Source organism: Lepisosteus oculatus, chromosome 1 (genome assembly GCF_040954835.1).
Source record: "Lepisosteus oculatus isolate fLepOcu1 chromosome 1, fLepOcu1.hap2, whole genome shotgun sequence".
Taxonomy (NCBI): domain Eukaryota; kingdom Metazoa; phylum Chordata; class Actinopteri; order Semionotiformes; family Lepisosteidae; genus Lepisosteus; species Lepisosteus oculatus.
The window spans coordinates 59,388,424-59,415,032 of NC_090696.1; the positions used below are offsets into that span (position 1 = coordinate 59,388,424).

The 26,609-nt window shown below is 35.4% G+C and overlaps 1 protein-coding gene across 3 annotated transcripts in view; it reads left to right on the forward strand.

Moving 5' to 3' along the window:
- corin (corin, serine peptidase) overlaps positions 1-26,609 on the forward strand; it is a 62,511-nt gene that overhangs the window by 16,254 nt on the left and 19,648 nt on the right. For all 3 annotated transcript variants that reach the window (XM_069190843.1, XM_069190847.1, XM_069190848.1), the window contains exons 3-8: positions 1,155-1,559; positions 8,021-8,231; positions 13,764-13,936; positions 20,757-20,870; positions 23,264-23,371; positions 26,418-26,528. In XM_069190843.1, coding sequence (XP_069046944.1) covers positions 1,155-1,559; positions 8,021-8,231; positions 13,764-13,936; positions 20,757-20,870; positions 23,264-23,371; positions 26,418-26,528 — 1,122 coding nt within the window. The remainder of the gene's footprint in view (positions 1-1,154; positions 1,560-8,020; positions 8,232-13,763; positions 13,937-20,756; positions 20,871-23,263; positions 23,372-26,417; positions 26,529-26,609) is intronic.

The window sequence follows — 26,609 nt, forward strand, 5'->3', positions numbered from 1 at the left end:
TGCTATTGTTACAAAAATACAATGTTATCTGTATTACTATTTCATAATTATGTATTGTGAACATTTAGTATTTGAGACTATGATAGTAAAAAAGTAAATATAATTTAAGCCTTATTTACAGTACATCTATCATATTAGCTAAAGCTATCATATTAGCATATTATCATAAGATTTAAGCTTTGATTATCATGGCATAAGAAATGAGGAGCTAGTTCTGTCCTTGTGTCAAGCAGGACATTTGATCCATCTCTTTCCTTTGTTGTTAGAAGTTAATTGATCTCAGGATTTCATCTTGCTGTTTCTTGAAAGATACCAGAGTATCTACTGAACCTCTCCACCATGGCCCATTCGCTCGGATACACACAACCCTTTGTATAAAAACATCTCTTTGTGTTCTGAGATTTAAATGTACTTCCTCATACTTTTTCACTTCTGTTCCCTGACTTATGGTTCACCCTTGATTCTTAAGGCATTCACTGGGTTGGCTTAGTTTTTGAGGTCTTAATCATCCATTGTACAATTTTAGCATAATGTCCAATGATTTGTATTCTATGCTTTTAACTGCAGTACATATCCTAACATTCTGTTTGCTTTTTTTATTGCTTCCCCACATTGTCTAGAAGATGTAAATGGTATGTCAAAATTATTCTTTCTTATAGGCAGTTTCTTCTTCATTAGGATTTATCATTAGCATTTTTCTGTTACCTGCATGTAACACTATTAAATGTCATCTGCCTGGTGTTTTCCCAGTCTTGAATTTAGTCTAAATCTTTCATTAGAGAAGTATTAATCATTTGCAAGTATTAACAATAAAACACTTCAAAGTGTTATTTTTCTTACCTCTTGCTCATTAGCAATTTATCTCCTGATTTTTACAAAAGTAGGCAAACTGTGAACGTTTACAAATTTAGCTCGATTCAATATACTGGAATTGTGGAAAAGAAAATGAGCTTTTTGGTTTAACATAACTGTGACATTGCAGCTAATTTGACAAAGAAGCTTAGCACATTTTTCTCAGGAGTGATAACTTCTGTGGTCTATTTTTTTAATTCCCAGTTCTCTTTAAATTTGTGTAAAACTGTTGAACAAAAAAGCAAGTGAAAAGCAAATCTGATTAATCAAACGTTTTCTTGTTTTGTATCTACCTACTGTAGGCATTTTTGGAAAAGGCTTCCTGGAGACAAGTGAGAAGAACTTTCTTTCTACTGGTGACAGTGCTTCAGACATTCCTTTCACAAGCACTCTTGATTCTGAGTCCTTTGGGACGACGCTAAAGAATGACCCGATCACCCAGTCTGTGTTGTTGACCACCAACAGTGACCAAAAGAGCAGAGGCATGGGTAACCTAGTGCCACGCTCAGAAAATGCCTCCTCAAGACCATTTATTCTGACTAAAGCTCCCAATGAGGACTCACGAATCCTTCTCACAGAGAGGGCTGACAGGGCCTGGTCCAGTCAGGCCTCAACCAGTGTACCAGACTGGATGACATCACTATCGACGCTAAATCCTCTGGTGCAAGCAACAACACAGGAGGCTGTCACTCAGCACCCTGACAAAGGTAGGATGATGTACTGTACATGTGCTCTTGAGAAAAATAGTTTATCCTAGTGATTGCTACAGTATAGTTAACCACACCTGGAGTCCTAAAAAAAAGAGATATAAACCTCTAATCTTTCCCTAGAGAAGATCAACACGACTCATTCAATTCTCAGTAGCATGAGTTAATCAAAAAGACTTAAGGAAGGCATTATTTACAGATTAACTAAATGGAGGACAGTGCTAAAAGGAGACTTGACTTAGGAGAACAAGAGTGTATAAATGAAAAATATGTTGTATTATGTAAAGTATGTCCCATATGCTATTATTTAACATAAAGACATGGATGCATGGAATAAAATGTCATGTAAAAAAACAAGTTTAACATAGTTTTAATACCATTATGGAATTAGTGTAAAATCAAAGGATATTTAAAGCAACTATAAAATAACTTATTGAATAGGAATGGAACTGGGAAATTAAGATCCTTAATATTCTTAAATATTGCAGGGATTCTGACCCATCTGTACTTTGATTATTCAGCTGGCCCTGATGCTTAACACCTGTTATAAAATTCAGCTTTAACTGAAACAGTCTTGAAATTAATTTGAATGTAAGATCCAAGGTAGGCTACACATACCCCAGTGTCAGCTACAGTATGAGTTAACATGTGCCAAGACCAGCATACATTACTTACCTGTATGGAACCTTCTTCAACAGCATCTACTGGAACAGTGGAACAGACTTGCTTCCACCGACAGTATACGTTTAAAAATCATTTGTCTCATATTTGTTTTTATGTCATTCTTTTTCTGTTACAAATTCATTTTCCTGAAGAAGAGCAGTATCTTTCTATATCTGGTTCAAAGAAAGTCTTCTTCACTCACTTTTAGCATACACCATTAAGTAAAACGTAGGGAAAAATGTGATTTCAGGTTGTGGAAATACAGTATGCGAGTTCTGAAAAGAGATTACCAAAAATGTAACACAATATTCCCATTGGAAAGCTCAGCAGTCTAAGGCTAGAAGATTTTTAAAAAAATGTTGTACTATTAATGTATTTTCCATTCATTATTTAACAAAAAATGAATTTAGGTTTTCGATTCACAGCACATACTGTAGATTTTTAACATCAAATGTAATGTGAAACCTGTGACAGATGACAAAAATGGAATGAAAAATGTCATCTTATAGTTGCCAGGAAATAACTGTCTTTATAAAATAACAAGGAAGTGAACAGATGGCTTTTTATTTAAAACATCATTACAAAAAGTAAAGAAATTATGTAACCTTGGAATTGGTTTAATCGGAATCTCTCTTAATGTTATTTTTTCCCAAGGTCAGAGAACTGAGAAATTTTAAATACACTGTAATTTTGTAAACCAATGTGCTTCTCCACACTAACAAAGATAAAACTAAAATTATTGGTATCATTCTTTGTTTGACTTTATTAGCTTTGGGATGTGCATTATATTTGCAGAGCATGTACAGTACTGTCCAAAGACAGAGACAGTGACTGGAATTCTGATATTGCACTACAGTGTCCTACATTTTTGACCTCTGCAAGAAACACAAGACCAAGCCATCTTTATGGAAAGATCCAAACACTATAAAAATTAATTAACACACAAAGTTTAAGAAATTATTGGCTGTCAGAGGTGACAAAATCTGAGGAATTACAATCAACATGTCTGGTCTGGCAATTACTGTGAAGAACAAGAAGGTAAAGCTTTCTATTAAATGTGCTTTACAGGACCATTTACAAACTGAGAGTGCTGGTTGTAATATTTCAATGTCACTCCACTATTTCAAATGATCATAGAATATCCTTGAATGTTTACCACAAACTATTGCTTACAATTGTCTCTGCTGCAGTGATGCATCTTTTATTTGTAATGAGGTGTTTGTGAAAGGTCACTTTACTGCAGCCATCAATTTTATGCTAAATTATGGGTGTTGAGAGGTTTAGTGGTACAGAGATCTACAGTGAATTTTGCATATGGACAGCCAGGTAGCTTGATTAGTTTGAACAAGCTCAGTCAATGTGAGTACTGTGAAATGTTATAGTGGTAGTGACAATAATAGCATAGTTATCATCAGTTTTCATTCTGTCATTCATCAATCTAATGTCAAGGCTTTAGAAGAGGGGGAAGGACAAGGGCTCACCTGTTATCCAGATCTCACTAGTTAATGCCTGGGTCATATCACATGCTTTTGCTAACTCTCCTGCAAGGAGCTTGCATCACATCAAAACACAAATGGCTCCGGAGGTGTTCATGCTGAGGGAACTTCAGCAAGCACCTCATGTTCTCCCAAAGTGGCGTAGGACTTGCTTCTGGAGACTCATGGCTTAAAACTATTGGTTTTTCCTAACTGAGTAGGTATATAATTGAAAAAACCAAATGTCAGTTCCAGATTTTAATATGGGGTATCCGGGTTGTCTTGTATATTTAAGCTGTGTCTAATTTTTTAAAAACATGCTTGTGAAAGTGCTGTCTGTTTGGTGATTTTATCTTTATTTGGGATATTTTGATCTTGGCATGGCATGGTAGTACAGTTGTACAGTATGTATTGTTGCCTTGCAGCATTGGGGACCCCAGGTTCAAATCCAGACCTGAGTTGCTATCTGCATGGAGTTTGTATGTTCTTTGCATTCTCATTGAGTCATTTATCACCTCTGGTAGTTTTAATAGTTGTGTGACTTTTATTATATTGTTGCACTTTTGCCATGCAACCCTGTAATACTATAAGGTGACTTGGATAGAGGTGCTTTTTATATATACTTTTTTAGATTGTTATAGTAATAAGAATAACTCTCCAGCCTGCCTCACAAGTGTGAAGAGCTATGGCCAGCTGTCGTTTCATGAGTAATTTATTTATATAAGTGTAGGTATGTAAGTGTTTTCAACTTCTGAAAATGTTGTGGATTTCTGGTCTCCTTGGCTTTTCCTAGACACCAGTTGGCACGTGCCACTTTCTAAGATGCTTCTGCTGTCAATAGTGGTTTGTGCTCTTTAAACAGACTCACACATCAGGTACTCACATAGTGAGTGGCTTTACTTGAATCCAAGTGGAAGTGTCGTTTAGATAACATCGATGGCAGAAGCCAACATTGAATAAAAATAGTGTCAGTGAGTATTTTTACATAAACATTTGTAGTTCTGTGAACTGTATTAAAGAAATGTGAAATTAACTTTAAAACATCATCTAACACTTCTTTTAAACACCTGTATAAAATAAAAGTACTTATATTTACAGCCCTAGGTTTCAAAACACAATGAAAAATAGTATCATCTATTAAAAAGACTTTGTCTTTCTTTCTGAAATTACTGTGACATTTGCATTTGACCCCATCTTGGGGAAAATTATTCATAACATAAGATCTGGAACAAATTTGCTTCTGGCCACGGTCTATGAAGAAATCTTAACCCTGTGTTTTTAAAAATCAGCAAATGAAAAAGGTGGAAGACCTTCCACTTACAAAATATATACTGTATAATATGATATACACAATGTTCCTGTTGTAAATAAAATGCCAATTTACCCTATGAAATGTACAAATCAAAGTGTGCTGAATTAATATAAGTACATGATTTGTAAAATACAGGATTCATTACTCTGCAGATTTACTAATTGTACTTGGTTTTTGTCAGAAATATTTCAATCAAAATCTGTGCGGTTGCCTGGATTCTTTAAGACAATAAATTAACCAGTCCAAATGAGCAGGTAATATTGCAAGATGTGAACAGGCACAGAATAATTAAGAACAGAAAGTTGTTAATAACTGTTTTTTTTTTACTTTAAAGTTAAACAAGGCTGCTTTGACCAAAAATATGTGCTTTGTAATATTTTACACTTTTTATCTGTGAATATCCTGATAAATTATTTGCTTTAGAATAAGTAGGTATAAATTAAAAGAGAATAGGCAGAAACTTCAATCCTGAGGTAATGGAATGGTCACTCGTAAAATAGAATTACAGTTTTATTCCATGCTAAAAGGAGAAGAAACGAAACACGTTTCAGCTGTGAAGCCTTTCTCTTAACAATATGATACCAGACAAACACACTGTTGCAGCTCCTCGTTCTCCAACAGTGGCCCCAGACCTCATGTGTTCTTTTAGATTTGCTAGGTACATTAATCCTGTTGCAGTTATACCATTTTATTTTGTAAAGGATTTGAACTTCAGAATAACTGTTAAATTCCAGCACACAGCAAAAAAAAAACTTTAATACTGGCTTCATGTCATCACCTCTCTGTGTGATAATGCTGTTTGGAGCTTTGGAAACAATTCCTGTTAGTCCTGTTAGTGACTATCATGTTTCTCCTGTTACCATTTGTAAAATTGTTTCTAATTTTACATGCAAACAATCAGGTTCCAAAATAAGGACAAAAATACATTTTACTGTATTACAAATTATAAAATAAAATGAGCCACATTTTCAACACTTCCTACATCTACATGAAACTGAACTCTTTTGTTTTTGAATCCTTAGTTAATTGACCCTTAATGTTTGATGCAATTCACATCATCCCCTTTAAAAAACAGTATTGTCTAAATAAAATAATGATTTTGAGATGCCAGAGGAAAAGGGTTCATTATTAACATTCTCTAAAGTAAAAGCTTGTTTCAAAGCTGTTTGAGGGCCTAGTCCTTACATATATAGTATATTCTCTCCTCACAGCCCAACACAAAAGCCATGCTGGTAAGTTTTACTTGGCTATTCTAAGTTGTCCCTTCCTTCCTTGGTCATGGTCAAGTGTTCTTGGGCCTGCTTTGCGCTTCTATGCTTAGCAACTTTCTGATAATGGATGCTTGAACACATTATCTGAAGCTCTCTTGAACTGTGGAAGAGAATCAGTTTGACAAGGTTAAAGGAATCAAGGAATCACGCCTCTCACTAGACAATACCAATTTCAAATGAAAAGATCATTACAACAATCCCATTCCATTCTATACAGTAATATAAAATATCAAACTTATCAGTACAGAAGCATTGCACCAGAACAAATAACAGCCATTGAGTATGATAACAAAAAGCATTTTGGGCTTAAGATTACACATTTAGAATGCAAAGACTAATTTCAACTAATAACATTGGCAACCATATCCCATTCCATATATCAACAAGATAGTTTTCCTTTCTCTCATAATGATCCAATTAAGCTGTTGATACAATTATTATATCTCATGACTGCCACCCTTCAATCCATTAAGAGAGATCGGTTTCATAGCAAATTTAAGACACACATCCGTACACAGGAAGATATTTGAATCGGATGGCGATAACAACCCCTGCTGTGAAGAAATGTTTATAGCAGTGTCATAAACAGAATGAGTTTGTAATGGCCTTAAGCCCAGCTAGTGCTTTCTCACTTAATTATGTCAAGCTTAGGACTTAAATAGAAAATGCCAGAAAAGGATACTGCAACATTCATTAAATCTTTCAAATTAGGACTCACAAACATTATATGATGCAATTTGTCTTAAACAAATTGAGTAGTGAGAGTCAAAACAGCCTTATATAAACGTTTATGGGTTAAAAATAACGAGATGAGATTTATTCACTCTTTTCTGCACACTGTGCACCACATCCTAAAAATGATAAAAGACGTCAACCTCTCTTAGAAGAAAAAATAAAAGAAATTAGTTTAAAATAGTTTATTAGTTTCACCTTGCTTGAATGTTTGTTATTGTTGGTGTTGTCTCTTTTCTATTAAAACTAATAATGTACATTTTAGCATTTGGTTTCATCCTGTACATCTAAAATAACTCATTGGCTGGTTTTCCTTTCTGTTACCCTTGCCTTTCAAGTTATTCTGCAGGTGTCAGGTGTGAGGCTTGCAGTGAAATTAGTGTTTTTCATGAATGGATACGTGTGGTTATGAGCTTGTATAGGTTAGTACAGGGTTTCATCATCCTGTAGATCACAGTTAAAAGTGATTGGACATTGTCAAATGGGGTGTTGCACTAGAAAAAAACATTTCTGTCTTTAGAATCTCCGTTAATATATTCTACATTCATGAGAAGAGTTATTGATTTTGATTTCAATTTTAATTAGAATCTATTTATATAACATTTTGTCTTTCTTAAAATTTGTTGTTAGTGAACATAAAGAATGGGAAATTGCAGACTATTTCGTCGATTGCTCACGTTAATGCTTAAAATTGCTACTATGAACAATTACTATGGTAAATGTTCAAGCTTTTTCCTCAGCTGTCCTATGGTTTTACTGTATACTGTGCATTTACTTTGTTTTTTCTTACAACTTGTGCAGTGTCATTTAGGTATGCCATATTTTACCTTCATTGCACAGTTTTAATACCATCCATTCAGTTACCATTTTACAATTACTTACCGCTGCTAATGTTTATTATCTGATAACAAATATTTTAGGTTTGTATCACAGTAAACCCTTGGGAAATGTACAAAAACCTGACCTTTTGCATCCTACCCGGGCTTTTCTTTTTCTTGATTCTTTCAGGTCCCTGCATTGATATTAACGTAAGCCAGTGCCATATTTTACCCTACAACCAAACCAGCCTGTCGTCCCGCAGCTCCATTGTGCGGAGCGTTGAGGTGGAGATGTTCCTCAAGTTCTTCAGCTCCCTGAATCGCCTCAGCTGCTACCGCCATATCATGCTCTTTGGCTGCAGCCTCGCTCTTCCTGAATGCGCTGGAGAAGGCGATGAAAGGTATGGGAGGGCCAGACACTTCAGAGATCACAGCATGCGACACTCACTGACCACCATGTTTGTCCCAGGTTTCAACTTTGATCTTTTGACTCCTTGCTGATTAGAACTGTCATAAGGGAAAATTCTGAGTAATGTTGTGTAGCCCCCAAAACAGTTTAACCGGGTCTTCAGTTCTGAACATGACAGCCTGTGGGGTAGAAATAAAAAAGAGCCTTTGCTTGAAATGTTAGCAGATCTGAAAATAAAATATGGTAGCAGCCGTTGTTTTCTCACCAGATGTTTGGCAGGGAAACACACTGGGGCTTCGGGTTGTTATTTGTTCAAGAGAAGTGTTAGGTTTCCAGGGTAATGAAGAAGAGAAAAGAAAAGAAGCAGTGACCAGCACTGTGTTTGCACCACAAATAACTAGTAGCTAGAGAGATTATCCTGCGTGCCTTTTTCTTTTGTTTTCAGTTTACCTGTTGGGTTTGGAAGTAGCCCTTTCTGTACATGAAAAGGGCATTAAAGGTTCCTTCTTTGTACAGTATATCACTGTGTCTGATCACAATCCTCCATGCTACAGAATATTAATATTGGGAAATTCTTTATAAATCATGAAGTAAATGATTGCATCTGCTACAAATGACATGTTTAAGCATTCCTTAATGAAGAAACCACGTAACCTTGTGGAATCAATATTTGAGGATTTGGCCATTGGCACTTGCACAGTATGGTGTTATCACAATCATCATAGTTCAATGTAGAGCAAACAGAAAAGCTAGCATGAACTGACTTAATTGTGCGGTTGACATTTTCCAGTAATGAAGTCACACAAGAATGTCTTATTACAAGGTGTTGTTTGATGTAATCATGCAGAATACATCAAAACTGTTTTTCAGTTCTCAGTTCATATATTTTAATCTTAATTAATTCATTCAACCTTAGACTGTTTTATGGAAAAAACATATCTGTGATTGTGTTCAACATAAAGGTTGTATGATAATTCTGAAAGTTGCTTAAAACCTCCGATTGTGAAGTGGTGAATTAAAAATGTGATGTTCATGGTGTTATGTGTTTTCCATTGCATTGTGGACATTAAACGGTTAAAAACGAGTTAATAATAATTTGCATAATTGAACCAGTGAGATATTTCATTTGCCTTGTGTCAAATTTGCCTTGTATCAAATTGTAAATTAGGTCTGTATGTGAGGTACAGAGACCTAGTTTCAAATAGGGACTGTAGGAAGAAACATGAAGACCATGTTCTAGACAGCTGGACTGAACCACTCTTCCGGAATTTTCTTTCAGAAATTCCATTAATTAATGTGTGAAATCAGAAAGTTTGGAAAGCTCTTAAGACTTTTTCTAACTGATTATTAAAGCTAAACAATCTGTTAAATCTTTCAAACATTATATTAGGAGAACAATAAAATGTAGCAGCTGAGCAGAACAGAGAGATCTTCAAATGCATTTTACAGTGCTTAGCTTTTCCTTAGTGCTTAGCTTATCCTTTCCAAGCTCCAATGGATGGCTGATTTTTAATAATTCCAAGCACTAATGAAGGGATTAAACAATTACTTTAAGTTAGTCATGTATGGCTGCAAATGCACAACTGCAAACAATTTAATTATTTTGATTAATCTAAAGTGCGCCTTGTAGTTAAATAACAATATAATAAAATATAAAAAGCATTATTTAATTGTTTACTGTATTTAAAGAGAACCACATCTTTATGTCCTGAGAAACCTAGAATCTTATTTCATATTGTTCTTAACATTCCACTCACAGACGCAATTACACTAACATTTTCTGTACTTTTGGTTTATCCAATTTATTTTTTTTTATTTCATAATAAAAGTAGTCAACAACATGCATTTACTTTTAAGCTATGGGCCTGTGCAGATGAAGCAGCCAAACCAAAACTGACAAATATCAGAAACAACATGGGATGCCATTTCAATTAGATATTAGAAACTTCTTAATTTCAATTAGAAACATTTTTTTCTACGTATGTTGAAACCAGGTATGTTTTGATGCAAAACATTTTGCGAAATTCAGTTGCTCTCAGTCATGAACCACTGTGTTTGCTTTCATCAATGTGTTAAAACTCTGAGTTTTAGTTTAAGACTTTTTGTTTTGAGGCCAATTAAAAGACCATTTCTAATGGTAAGAATTTGATGAGGTTAGGAAAATGTGAGTTTAATTGTTTTTATTGAAACTTTAGTATACCCAGGTAATTGGCCAAAACCCCATTAATCTTTATAAAAGCAGTATCCCTTGGCTCTTGCAGTGGAAGAAGAGTTTTCTTAGTGAAGCAGGTGTAACACTACAGGTTACCACCTGTTAAAATCGTGGTGTTTTTGTAGTCCATCTATCATAACAAGCTTTCTTTCAAACTTTTTTTGTTTGAAAAGAATTGATGTTTATCTCATTGGGTCAAATTACAAGCATTAAAAGCAACATTTATGTAATTATGTAACTTTGATATTGTATACCCACTTATGAGTGGTTATAGTGAATATTAGATTTATTTATTATGTCACCCTAATTTTGAACTTTTAATTCAGAGGTGAATTGGTTATTTTCTGATTCAGATATATGGATTAGAAACTTCTCCTGCTTTATGTCGGGAGAAGAACGCATATTTAACATAAAGAAGGGTCTCTATGCTGACTGCACAGTGACTGAGTACAAGCAAATACTGAGAAGAGACAGAGATAAAAAGAAGCACAGAGGGCTTATTTCACCATTCATACATTTACCCTAAAACAAATGATACACTGTAAATAGAGAAGCACAATGGCGCAGCGTAGCTGCGTGGAGTTTTCACAGCATGTTCTCTCTGTGTTTGCGAGGTTTCCTATGGGTGCTCCGGTTTACTCTCACAGTCCAAAGACATGGTTGTAGGTTAATTGGCTTCTTGGAGAACTGGCCCTAGTGTGAGTGTGTGCATGTTTAGTCCATGTGTGCCCTGAGAAGGACTGCCAGGGTGGTGTCCTACCTTCTGCGCGTTGCTTGCTGGGATAGGATTCGGCTCCACTATGACTTTGTATTGAACCGGGCAGATAGAAAATGGCTGGATTTACATAAATATGGGATCCTGATCCTGAAGGAAATGTGGTGGCATCAGATCCACCAGTTGGTTATTTGACTTCCTTACTTCCGTCTTCTTAAACTTCAGCATGTAATGTTGCCATTTCTGCAAAACGACACCGCTGACTCAGCATAGACACAGAATCTAAGACATGAGCTGACTGAGTTCTTGGACAGTGGCCAAGAGAACTAAATTTGATCCCTGCCTAGGTGATCAATGACAAACCTAAAACAAAAAATCAGCTGGAAATCAGGACTGTGCTTGCATCAGGCTACCTTTCACAGCGAGCATGTTGCAGAGTAGTTGTGTGTTATGCTACAGTACATGAAATAATTAATTATACCAAATCTCTGCATGGTGAATCCATAAAACCACGTGTCCATGGCATGTGGCCAAATGGACAGAGCTTAGTTTTCCGTTTACCTGTGTTGATTTTTTCATCTCCTGGAACAAAACTCATTTAGCACATACCACATAAGTGTGAACATGGCTATATTTTAGAATACCAAAACAAATAATTATCAGACTTCACATCAGAACACATCATAGATCATACACAATTCCAGTTATTTTTATAATTCTGAAATTCAGGTTTTTTTTAAAGATTACTCTGTATTTCCAAACTGGAAAAACTCAAGAAATATAGCAAAGTTCCACAGTGTTACTGAATTATTTTATCTTACTTGATGGAAACTAATGAAATGGTCCTCATTTATAGAAGGAACTTAAGTGAAATTCTGTAATAGTTACACTTTTTGTTTTTATGTTGACATTATTATACTACTACAAGTATTTGAGGCAGTTGGAGAAAAATCTTTAATAATTTGTAGGGTTTTATCTACTTGTAAAAATAATCACATATACTGTATCTTGAAGTACTGACTTTTGTTCTACATCATACAGCCCTTGCAGACTTCCAAGTCATTTTCCTATGTTAATGGAGAGTGTATTAGAGGAAAACACACATATACTGATCTGTTTAATAGCAATGGTAAATAATGTTGTCATGAAATGAGCAGCAGTCAACTTTTGCAACCTGGATACATTTACTAGCACAGGTTACATTGTATATAATTCTGATTCCTGACTCTAACAATAGACAGTTTGGAAAATAGTGTGAAAAGATCTAAAGCTATTATTTTTCTAATTTAAACCATTTAATTGAAGAATTAAAGATAATTATTGATGTGATTAGTTTGCGACAAAAGAACAGTGAAAAAATAATATATGCATCCATCCATTTTCTAAACCGCTTTATCTGGTACAGGGTCGCAGAAGAACTGGAGCCTATCCTGGCAAGCCACAGGCACAAAGCAGGATACACCCTGAATGGGACACCAGTCCATCCCAGTATACAAACAAGCATGGACGCACTCACACCCTGACCCAGTTTCCTCAGAAGCGTTTTAGCCTAACAGAATGTCTTTGAACCGTGGAAAAGAAACAAAGCACCCAGAGGAGACATACAAACTCCATTGTATGGTGTTATATTAAAGACATCAAAATTAGGCAAATATATTGGAAAGTTTTACCTTAGTTTCATTCTTAAAAGGGTTTAATAATAATAAATTCAAAAGATTAAATATATGTCTTAAGAACACAGGGAAGTATAAATGAGTGGAGGCCATTAATTTTATTAAGCTTATTTGGTGCTTAGTAACGAATTGATTAAAGGTTGTCATCCAAATGTTTCTTGATTAAAGCCAGGGTGTCATCTTCAACATGGTTAGGTAAATTGTGCCATAGTTTCCCAACCTTTTATATAAAGAAGTGCCTCTTGTTCTCAGTTTTCATTGCAGTTTCACGCAGTTTCTGCTTGTGTCCTTCAGTTCCTATTTTACTGTTGTTTCTGAAGAAGTCCACTGGGTTCTTTTATTGAACTCTGTCCTTGTGTTTAGCACTCGTTCTCTGAAGGCTGCAATATACCTTTGAGGGACAGATTTAATTCAAGTAATGTTTGCCTGATAAAGACCCATAAGGAGGCTTAATAATGGTTGTCACAATTAATCACTGAAACAATTCCAAGATTGTTTAAAAGTCATGGGTGGGATAATTAATCCTGGTGACTGAATCCTCCCCTAGAAAGGGACATGCTCATTGTGACGAAAGAGCATTCTAAGTGTTTGCCAGCTGTGGCTGTCATGAGAGACTATCAGTATCCATAAAGTGAAATGTTGTGTTGAATGATTTTACTTTTTTGGTTTTACTTTTGCTGATAACTGAGGCAGCAGGGCCATGGAGCTCTCGGCTCATATCTGGAAGTTTGTGGTTTTGAAATGCCAGGTGACGAACTGCTTTTATACCCTTGAGTACTTCAGTCAGATGGCTTTGTTAAAATAGTTGTATTAATGTTACCTTGTGGCATAGTCGTTGAATTAATGATGCAAATGTAAGTTGCTATCCATGAAAGTGTCAGTCAAGCTAATAAATCATGCTGCCCTGCTCTTTCTTCCCCAAAGGAGGCTGATATTCCCCTGTATGTCATTCTGTGAGGCGGCAAGGGAGGGCTGTGAGCCTGTTCTGCAGACTTTCAACGCCTCCTGGCCAGACTTCCTCAGGTGCTCCCAGTTCAAAAACAGCACAAGCATGGATGATAGTGCTCCGATCTGCTACAGTCCTAAGCAAACAAAAGGTACGTGTTTCCCCTCTTCATCCTTAAGGGTGTATTTATATTTAAATGCATCATTACTTACTAAAATGAATAGGTCTTCAAAAACTCTATGCTGATAAATGAGTATGGTATAATAAATATTATTTTCTAAACTAATTTTCTAAATTAATAAATCACATAATTTCAAACTGAGAGTGACAATAGGTTCACCTGCTGTAGCAGGTTAGAGTATTTCATTTATTTAATTTGTAATATTCACTATTTTTTATTTTCATTTAGTTTTTGCAGTTGTCAATGATGACATGAATACTGTCTATGCAAAAAGGGCAGGGAGTATCTGTGTTAATAGTTGGTGGTTTTCTAAAAAAGAGTTTTTTGCCTTCTGTAGCTTGCCTTTCCTAATTAAATCCATTCCTTAGAAAAAAGTAAGCTTCACGTAACTCTTGCAGTACGCTTTCTGACACATACTTGAAGTAGGCTGGATGTATTTTTTGGGATTATACTTTAATTCATGAGGCAACAGCTAGAAGCTGAACAAAATGGTCTTTGCTGTAGGATCAACGGTTGTTTGATTTCTCGGGAGGTTTGTCAGACTCATAGTTTCTGGAAGCCCCAATTCGATGTCATACAGACCTCCTCCACATTGTGCGTCATGCTTTCACACTCTCTGGCCTTTCCAGAAAGTATCCCGAACATATCATGTTGTCATTCCTTTGCCTAGGAACCTAATGAATGTACTGTAGATGTAATCATCACCAGCTCCTAAATCTGCGTCGTTCTGTGAACATCATTCTAATAAGCAGAACAAATAAAAATCTCACGAGGCTCATGTGTACAGCCTACATATTGAGAGCGGTTTCCTTCAGGTGCTTTTACAAAATGGCCAAAAAGTACTGAAATTAATTTCAATTGTAATTAAAGGCTGCTAAACTTTGACTTTATAGGTATGCAAAGTTTTATTCGCAATGTGCTTGCTTACTATTATTGAGAAGCAGCCAGAGTCAGAGTATACTAGCTTTTTGTTTGGTTTGGTTGGAAATTAGTCCCAAAAACTCACCAAGTTGTTTTTACAAGGATTCCAGGCATCTGGCTGCCACAACATGTCTGGGGAATTTGTTATCCTTTTTTGTGGAAGGGCACTACTTTTACAATGAGTAATTACAATCCCTGTTTCCAATTTTCTGCAATGTTTGAGAGTTTTTTCCATTGACCTGAGGAAGGTTGGGATATCTGTTCTGCACAATGTGACCTGAATACCAGGGTCAGTATCTGCAACGTAAGATGTTTCTAAAGGTTTTCCCTGGCCTTTACATGTGTTGATGTTCTTTGAGTGTGGTTTTTAAATGCAAAAGGATGGATGGCACTAATTTGCAGCACCCTTCTAAGCACTTATAATTACAATTTGAAATGTGCTTCCAAGCCGAATATGTACTTTAGTGACACACTTGCCTTTGTAAAATGTGGACATGTACACAAGGGAGTTGACAGACTGTCATTAATGCATGCCTGAATATGAGACAAGAGCGTATTGGATTTCATTGGTTAATAAGATTGTTGAACACTACTGTTGAATAAGCACACATCAATTTTAAGACAACTGAAAATCCGGAGTACATGAAGGTTGTATTGTATAAGGTTCCAATAGTGACAGACCCACATAAATTGTAATTGTAAATATTAAATATCATTCCATGCATCATAAAAAAAAATGATTCTTCAGAAGCATCAATAACTTAGTGGCTTCATCTGTTATTTAAATATATTATTTGTAGCCAAAGTTTAAGTACTGAGATTTGTAAAGCATGAGTTGAAGGTATGATAGTCACTGATTCTAAAACAAGTTTTGGAATCAATTTCTCCCTTGAATTATTGTTTTTTACACATTGTAAAGACAATAATTTTGATATGGCAGCAAGTTCTTGGAAAGATATACTGCTGTACAGTATATGCAAATGCTGACTGCCCTGTTGTTCATTCAAAAACTAAAAAAAATACAGCATGTCTATAAATATTGTGTTAAGATGACTTCTACTGTACGTCCTGATGAGTTTAGGACATACTTAAGAGTCAAGTCCACTCTTTTTGGAAATATAAACTGGAATTCAGAGTGAATTGTACCCCAGTGTAAAGCTGTTGGCTTTACATACCTTTTTTCCCAAGATGTGATGTGATAAAATCATCTCTATTTTGTATTTCTCTGGATGCTGGAAATGACATCAGAGAGACAACAGCCTCTTGGACACAGTCTACACACACTAGTTAACTATTTATAATGCGTGTACACATATTAAAACTTACCAAGACATGAGCTGAAGAAATAAAAACTTGCTTAGTTGTAACACCATACTCATCAAGTATCAATCTATATTTTTGATTGATACTTGATCTTTGAATAGGTACATATACTGTAGATTCTGCCATGAATTATAACAGAACAAAGATAATTCAGTTTGGTCCTGTGTTTTGGCCAGGTTGTAAACAACTTTATGAACAGGTGACATTTTACAACTTCCTATACATTGTCCTTCATAAAATATAACTGATCTTTATGATAATGTGTGTATTTTTTTTACATTGCTGTCTTTTTGAAGTAGAAGAAACTACTGGATTGTTGTTCCATTTCACATATTCAGTGGTTTCTTTTCTAGTACAAAGGAAAAAGCTAGAAATGAAAGGAAATCAATCCAAGATACTATAAAATCTATTCATCCTGTTAGAATGAAGATGCCAGCAGGCAATTAAATTGTCCAAGCAAATTATGCTTAGAGTACTCTCTGGATTAGCAAAGATCATTGATTAGGAAAAAATGTGTTTTATAAATTATGATGGAATTACTGAAAGTAAAATGAAAGTAACTATTATGTTTAGCATTTCATTTACCTAAACAACACTATGGTGGTTGTAGAATAAAACATAATTTTAATAATTGTAAACTCTTTAGGTGAGTTGATGGATACAATATGTGGTTTAAGATAAGAATAATCCTTCCTTTTATTAGAATTACCTGAACTTTTATTCTGCCGTGATGGTTTAAGTAGTATACAGTAAGTATTATTTGACCTAGGTAAAGGAGAACTGTTTCATGCTTGCCTTTTTTTAATAGATTGAACAGACTGAGAATACTATGGGCTGTGTGACGTCTATTTGTGAGGTGCACATATCAGGAGTTGATATACTCTATGAATTTAAAGAGCAGGTCTTCTATTAGTCTTTTCATCATAAACAGAGTATCTGCAGACTAGTGCTGCAGACTAGCCTGGAACGTCTGAGGAAGTCCTGATAAAAACAAATGAAGGTCAGTCTTTTCATCCTGCCAGTATTGAGATGCCAGCAGAGAAGTCGATTGCCCAGGCTAATTTTACATGGCCCTAAGCATTATTACTTTCAATATACATGGTGTCCCTCATTCACTGAAGTTTTTCCATTTTTTCCACTTACTGTGTTTTTTCTTACAGCAACAAATTCAATAAATGAACACTGCATGTTCCATAATATTATATTCTTGGTAGTTCAAGGGTTTCTTTACACAAAGAATATGGTAAAAGTATTTCTCAATTGTTTGATTAGCAAAGAAACACTATTTTGTAAATGGACTATACAGTTTTTTGGGGGGTTAATATCATATTTAGGTATGCATTTTAGGTTAATGGGTTTATTTCTAAATATTTTAACAAGATTGATCATATTCAGTCTTAGAAATGTCTGACTTTTGAAGTAGACTAATTTTGCTGATATTCAATATCTGATGTGAAGTGACACATACCGTACAAGCAAAAGACTCTCACACATGCAAATATGTCTCTTTGAAAAGAGTATTATGAAACTGTAGTTTGTCTATCATTTTTTAATTTAAAGTGCAGACGTCCGTTCATATTTTAAGTTATACAGGCAGTACACAGTACATTAGTCAAAGATGTACACTTGGAGTAACAAGAGAAGACAGAAAAATACATGGATAGGTTAGAGAGCAAATAAAAGTATGAGGCATGGTTAGAAGAGTGAAGGAATTAAACCAGCAATGGTGTGGACACACAGCAAGCTGCCATTGGGCCGAGGAATTACTCTATTAATAATGTAGATTAGATTACTGGATTAGAGAGAAAAAAAAACAGTTACTTTAAAGAATTATTCCCATTAAAATGTATGATAAAATCAAAAGGGTTTTCAAAAAGGAGTTGGATGAAGACAAAAATCTGTTAAATGTGATGGGGTCTGTAGCAGTTCTGAGGATGCACATACTGTAGTACCCTACTGTGAATTTATCAGGTACCTTCTGTTGTGATGAATTTAGCTCTGTCCCCGGGTCAGACCAATCTTCCCGTACTCTATATCCCAAGTTTCATGAACAGTTATAGTATAGTAAAGATTATTTTTTTCCTAAAAGGTTTGTATTCGTGTCTTGGAATGGAGCCAAAATTTGAAAAGGATGGCAGCCATTTTGACCATAAGTAATGTAATGACCATAAACTTTCCATTTTTAGAAGAATGAAAAAGCCATTTAGCAAACATACTCTAAAAATTCACTTTTTGTGAACCTGTGCCAAGAACAGAATATTGTCTGACTTCAAGGTTCCTGCCTCCACACTGTGGTCATCGCAACACAAATTTACCTGATATAATAATTTCGCAATAACGTGTTTTCAGTTATCATCAAACAGACGTTGAGACTTTCACAGTGGAAAATGTCATTGATTTTCTTATTTATACTAAATGTGCCTGTACAAGGCCCAATGAGCTCTAATTACAGCCCAAATTAAGTGTTAACACTTTTTAAATTAATGACACATTTTGATGACTTAATGCTTCATGACTTTGCTGCTTTTAATGACAGCTGTTCATCACACATGAGTCAAAATATCTAGTTCTGTTACTCTTCGAAAAGTAAGGTATGGTTTCTCTTATCCTTTCAGTGGTAACCAAACTCCAGATATGAAGAAAAGTGAAGTTAAGGTTATACAAGAAATACTACTTGTGACCAGTATCCATTTTCCTACTAGCAAGGCAAAGCCTTTCGCTCTTAGAACAATAGTTGTGTTTTAGAGATTCATGTTTTTTCTGAACCACATAGAGTAATTGGTTAAAAAGTAATCAGTAATGTAATTTATTCATTTTTTTAAAGGAAAATGTCCAGGCAAATATTTCTGAAAACCCACATCATGCAGTATTTGATTATCAGAGACTGTGTCACAAGTGCACTTTTTAAAGTTTTACTGTTGACATTAATGCATTAGATGAGTAATGCAGATTAATGACTATTGAAAACAGCTTTAAAGGCAAGAAATCTGGAAAAAAGAGTTTTACTTATAAGGTAGTTTGCACATGAAACAATCTTTATTTACGATGGTACTGTACCATTACAACCTGTAGCATGTTTTGTTTGTCATTATTAGTGGGTATGCCATCCTAATGTCAGTAGCATTAGTTTAAAAGTTCATTTGGTTGCACACTTGGAAGGCTTTTCCAGTTTCTTAAAAGGAGGCTAATTATACCATACAAAATCTTTAAACGGGTCGTTTAAATAAGATAAGATAACAATAGCACTGACTCATTACAGTCAAGTCTTTTGTTGTAGAAAATAGGCCAGATGTTTTATGGTGGTTTCTTTTTTAAATTGTTTGCCGGATTTCAAAAGGGGGTTCTTGAAGCGCTCTTTAGAACTTCTATGAGGCAGCTTTCTGGCTTTTGTTTGATTCATTAAAAAGGGAATAAACAACAGAATAACCTTCTTGTCTTTCAGCGGTTTGGTTGTCTTGGTGTTGTCTTTGAAGGCTTTAGCCGTTTTTTTTAAGAGGAAGCTACACTACATTTTTCTAATGAAAATGCAGATGGTGTACATCATAAACCAAAGAGTGGCTGTATTGCTGAGATAAAAAAATAAGATTAAGTAAGGAAAACACTTTAATTTAGTTTAACAGCTTAGGAGTTTGGAAATGTTGCACAGAAATTTGTCTAGTAAATGACAATTTGATAATAACCAGTTTTGTGGTCATATTCTTTCAAATAACTTCATGGAATAGAAAGATTCTCCTTTATTAAAAATGTTAGAATGTTAAAAATTATTTAAAAGAAATAAATCACTAGTTCAGGCCAGACTTGCATTATCATTTGATCTCTGAATGTTCCCCACTTCTTTCCTTCATAAAGAATTTGGTGAAGTTTATTCCATCCACCTATCCAGCCATTTTCTAAGTGCTTGATCTGATACAGCATCGTAGGGGAGCCGGAGCCTATCTCAGCAAGGAGCAGGCACAAGGCAGGACACCCCCTCGAAGGGACGTCAGTCCATCGCAAGGCAGACAGACACGCACTCATGCACTTCAGGGCCAATTTCTTAGGAGCCAATTAACTTACCTGTGTATGTCTTTGGCATACTGTAGCACCTGGAGGAAACCCACGCAAACACAGGAGAACATACTATGCAAACTCTACATAGACAGCACCCCAGGTCCGAAATTAAACGCAGGACCCCAGTGCTAACTGCTGTTATACTCTGATACTGATGGGTTTTCAGTAACTTTTTTTTCTGATATTTGATAGTTTCATTTTCAGTTCAGTTCATGACTCGTATACCTAACAATTATTAGTTATTATTGCCCAGAGGCCTACTAGAAACATTTTTCTTCTGTTACTGTTTATTGTAGTTACAGTCTATATAATCAAAAACATTATAAATGTTGTTGCTTTTACCTGATAATAGCATTGAATAACACATTTTATTGCTGGATAAGTGAATTGTGAGGACAGCTGACTTCGTAAATAAAGCCAATGAAAGATATTGGTTGCCGTGTATTATCTAATACAAATTAAACCAGATTAATTTGTTTTTCTTTCTCTGTTTCAGCTGTTTGTGGTGGGCAAGACAATTTCCTATGTGCCACAGGAATCTGTGTCCCCAGGAAACTGCTTTGTAATGGTTACAATGACTGTGATGACTGGAGCGATGAGGCCAACTGCAGTAAGTCACTGAAGAAAAGATTGGATTTGGGTAATTTTTTAGCTCTTGGAGATGAAAGAATTCAGGAACTGGTCACCCTACCAGAGCAAATGAAAAATGCAAATAAAGCAAATTGCCTTTTGCTAAACAACCATCTGGTGTTGTTTTGCAGATGGTCAAGGAATACACATTGCTAACTTGCCTGAATTAGACGTTACTGCCCATTTTGTTTTCTTTCTTAGAAGAAAAGTGCAATAGCAGGATTTAGAGGTGCATAAAAATGACTTAATGAGACCTTCTCACAATTCTCCAGTTTACAATTTATGAAAACAAGATATTCCATCAGGGTGGTCTAGCATAGCTGTATAGAGCATTAGGTGTCCCAAATCCTTTTCATCTTTTGGTGTGTGTTTCACTCTGAATTGGCCAAATACACATAACCAGTGGGGCTATGTTGTCTTTTCTCCCACCGTTGTGTTGTTTCAAAAGACAGCTGTGATTGAAGGTCCCTGGAGGTAATGTGTCTTCCATAGCATTATAACACCATTGGTTTGATGTTAATAATGGAGTTCCATGGCATGGAAATTGAAGACACCCTAACCATAATTTACACATGACCACAAAACCCCAAATTAAAACTTATTATTTCATCATTTGTAATTAAAAAATGGGATATCATTGGAATTTGTTTGCAGTACACTGCACCATATTTGTCAATTCCCTGTGAGACAAACAGCAGTAAAATAGATAATGTGCGCAATCAAATTTGAATACACACTGATTTGTGTTCATTTCAGAAGCTCTTTCCTGCACACTTTTTCCATTGACTTGTCAGTTTTGAGGTCTGATCCTGTTGATATGACATGTCATGAATGTACAGTTGGAAAAGAGATGGAAGGTATTTACTGCATACATAGGTCTCTCATCACATTAGCACAGTCTGTGACATTGTGAATGCGACACTGGTCACGGTTGAATAGAAGCGTGTAGGAGTCCTGCTGTTAGAGGAAATAAAGTCATCTGTCTATTTTCCTCACAGACTCCAGCAAGCAGAATTAAATGGGAGGCTAAAAAAATTAATCATTCAGTTTTGTCCTTTAGTTTGACTTCTGCTAATTACAGGTGAGGGAGGGTGAGCGTTCTAGTCAGGGGGTTGTTGTCTTTTCATTTCAAGAAGTTAATATTTATAATACAAGTGTTCAGATCATTGCTGTCAGCTGATTAATGAGAAGGTCACAGCACATTGTAAATCCACTTAAAATGTAGTATAAATATACCGACCTACAAGGGCGGCTGCAAATAGAAAGCTAGGTCTCCTCAGTGTCCTACTATAGGTGCAGAATAACCTACATTAATTTTCTGTTTCTGTTCATGATACATTTCATTATGTTATTATCTACATGGGAGGTGCAGTGGTTAACATTGCTGCCTTGCAGCACAGGGGATCCTGGGTTCAGTTTTTAGACCTTGGGTGTTGTCTGTGTAGAGTAAGTACATGTATATTCTCCCCATGTTTACATACATTTCCTCCAGGTTCTCTGGTTTCCTCCCACAGTCCACAAACATACTGGTAGATTAAATGGCTTCTGGGAAAACTTGCCCTGTGTGTGTCTGTGTGTGCCTTGCAATGGACTGGCATCCTGTCCAGGGTGTATCTGGCTTTTGCTTGCCAGGATAGGCTCCAGCATCCCTGCAACTCTGTATTGGACAGAGCAGTTTGAAAATGGATGGATAACACGATTAGTCTTTAGAGTATACTGTATGGTGACTTTTCTTTTTGCTAGAATAACAAAGAATCTATTCTCTTAAATTCCTGAAAATTGTTATATTTAGATGCATGCTTCTATTTTCTTTGTCAGGACATTAAGTGAAGTAACAATATAAATTCTACAGCATCAAACCTATTGTGGATATTCTGTTCCAAAACTTTATACCCTCAGTTTAAAAGGATATTTAAATCCAAAGACAACATGTTAGTTCCTTGCGCCCGTTGCTTGGTTAGATAGAATTAGAATTAGATTAGAATCCATTGATGGTAACTTTTTAATGATATCTAGCCTACAATTTGCATTGTAATTCCAGGTCTAATTTTCAAGAAACTCAGAGAAGGTATTTAGTTTCCTTTACTTTCCTTTAGTTATTTTTACAGTTTTCAGGTTTTACAGTGCTCATAGCTAAGGAAAGGAAAAATATACAATACAGTATGTGTTGAAATCTCCAGGAAGAAACTAGCAAAAAAAATCAAGATGTTGTGCGATAACTTAATTTGACCAGGTATCACTTTTAGTTTCTCCTTATAGGAAACCATATTAGAAGGTATATACTGTATATACAGTAGACCATATTAGAACAGTGTCATTGTCTGGGAGTTACTGTAGTTAAATGTTATTAACTATTCTGCTTTTCCTTTTAAGACTGCAGCAAAGACCAGTTTCAGTGTGGTACTGGGCGCTGCCTAAGTCACAGCCTTGTGTGCGATGGCTATGATGACTGTGGAGACCTCAGTGATGAGCAAAATTGTGGTAAGGCTGTTTCTGTTTTTTTTAACCATTTAGGTTCATTTCATTTTCTCTTACTGTAAAGCCTTTTGTCTTGAATTCCACAAATTTTGTGCTTTTTGACAAAGTATTTGTTCTTGATCTTACAAATTAAATTAAACCAGTTACTTTTATAATTGTGTATTTTGTTGCCTTTGTCAGTTTTTACAGTTGTTTATCTTTGCTCTTTATTTCATTCAATGTTTTTTTTTTACTCCTAAAACTTTAAAAAAAAATATTTACTTTAGGTTAATTGTATTGATCTAATATTCTGCTGGTCATGTTTCCTAATTATCTGAAAATCATTGAAAATTTTGAGAATGGTACCCAATATATTTTACATTTTTGTATAATCTGCTTTATCATATAAATTATTTACAGGATTTGAAGTTTTGAATCCTGGTCACACAGGGCCACAATCCATGAGGCTTTCTGTCTCTTTTAGTTTTGAATGTACTATATAATGATTTGGGGAAATTTATGCTTTGATTACACCAGCAAATACTTTGCTCACTTAAGTTAGAAGTGGTCTTCTACAGGCAAACACAGGCAGTAGTGCTTTTATGGTTTCATTGAAAACGATCTCCATATTAATTTATTTAGCAGATCGACTACTAAAATGAGCAAAATGAAATGAAACGTTGACTTGCTAATTAGCAACTTTTTTATATAAATGTAGAAGTCATGTCTCAATCTATAATAAACTAATTTCTCTTGATGAACTTCCAGAAATGATCCCCATACCTCAGTATAAAAAACATGTAGTTAAAAAACATTTACTTCTAGCACCATTTACTGAGAATGAATTGTGTGTATAATTAATTTTATCTAATTTATACAAAAGGTTTCCTAGAGTACTGTGGCTGTAAATATTTTAATGTTTGTAATCCTATATTTTGGGAGATTGGTTTATTTTAATTTGTGCTCTTATACTTGAGCTATGTTAATGTATAAACTTTCGTAGAAAAGTGATTTTGAAGCAACATAAACATGTTATACACATTGTGTGTTATACATTTGATGCACATCGTGTACTCAAGTGATGTCTACAAAGCAATTTCCATGTCTGATGGAGTGCTTTGGACATGCTGTAAGATTGTTCCATACATTTGTTACATAAAGGACCTACAGTGTGCTATACAAAGGCTATTGTTGTATAAGTAGTGTGTATTTCAAACGTCATTTTAATGACATTCATTTAATCTATATTCCCTCCCTTTATCTCAAAGGTAAAATAGAATTTAATAGAAGTAAAGATCCTTATTGTACGTCACTAATTACTTCACACCAGTTTGAGCTTTCAGTTCTTAGCTGCCCTCTCTCCCTTTTATTAATCTTATACACAAAAATGTACCCAAATTACATTTTTACTATAAAAACAACAATTGAACACTCAGTGCCAAAATTGTTTTTATGTTATACCCAAGACATTTAAAATTTAATGTTTTGGGTATATGGGGTTTTGTTGTTTTGTCCTGGTGTAATGACCTCCTTGTGGTCTCTGCCCAGTCTCTTGTGCTTTTGTGCCCCACAATATAGTGATTTAATGTTTTCAACATGTGCTGCAAGCGTAACTGCATCACCTAAGAAATTGTCATTATTATCCTAGGGGTTTTAAATGCATCTTAAATACAGTATATTGCAAATGACATTGAAATATATCTGCATACTTAATTAACATACAATAAAACAGAGACAACAAGGAAATGTGACAACTATTTCAAAAAATCACATTAAACATTAACGGAACTCCAGGGTGTGTGGTTTAATGTGTGAATATCACACTAAATTGTTGAGGCACTCAGCTATGTGCTGTGCTTTTTCACTCTGTGGTGTTGTGATTATCTCATATTAATCACGCTCCCATTGAGAATTAATGTTTAAATATTACACTTGATGAATTAAGGTTGCTTATAACACCTGTGGAATTGTAGCTCTCCAGTACCACGGTGTATGCCACTGTACTGAGTTGTATGTCATCAATGACAGTGATAAAGTGCAGTTCATCTCTTGATAGTGCTTCTCCTATGGAAATATTCCCCCATACAGTCCCAAACACCTCAATGCGTAATTGAACTTTTACATACTGAACTCCACAGGTTTTTTTCTTCAGCAATATTAATTACTCATTGTTTTCTTATCCTTTTTGAATTTTGGTAGCTTATTTAAACCATTAGGCTATAAATAGCAGCTAAAAAAAAGCTATAAAACACCAGCAGCTATATCACCCTGCTGCTCACAAGTGCAAACCCACTGAAACTCAGCAGGTGTGAGCCTGGCCAGTACCTGCCTGACCATTAGGGAGTGCTCACCCTGCGGTCTGTGTGGATATTGTGGTCTTCGGCAATGTGAAAGGGACACAATACTGTAGAAAATCGCTGCCCTTCGGATGAGACATAAAACCGAGGTCCATTCTTGAAAAGGGATGTTACCCCTGTGTCCTGGTCAAATTTCCCATTGGCCTTTACCAATCATGGCTTCCTAATAATCCCCATCTCTGAATTGGCTTCATCACTCTGTTCTCCTCCCCACTGATAGCTGGTGTGTGGTGAGAGAACTGGAGCACTATGACTGCCGTCACATCATCCAGGTGGATGCTGCACATTGGTGGTGGTGGAGGGGAGTCCCCATTACCTGTAAAATGCTTTGAGTGGAGTGTCCAGAAAAGTGCTTTATAAGTGTAAGCAATTAATATTATCATAATTCATAATTATTATCGTTACTGTATGTTCTCCCTTGCCGTGGGTTTCCCCCCACAATCCAAAGATATACTTCAAGGTTATTGGGTTCTGGGAAAATTGCCAGGATAGGCTCCAGCTCCCTTGTAACTCTGCATTGGATGAAGTGGTAAAAAAATGGATGAATAATATAGTTATTATTATTTATAACACTATTTACTGTTCATAAACACCGTTTAACCGCCCCAGGGCTAAAATTTTGCTTTTGAACTACAAGGAATCTCAGTTTGGCATATTTTCCAGCATTCTAATTATTAGATTAATTAGAAGTGTGAAACCTGGGTGTTTTTCAGACTGCGATCCAAACAAGGAACACAGGTGTGGTGATGGCAGGTGTATCACCGCTGACTGGGTGTGCGATGGTGACCACGATTGTGCTGACAAGAGCGATGAAGTCAACTGCTGTAAGTCGGTTGTTTTAATCTACCTTGATTTGCGGGGTAGAATGCAGAGGAGCACCTGGATATAAAGCAGTGGTATAATTT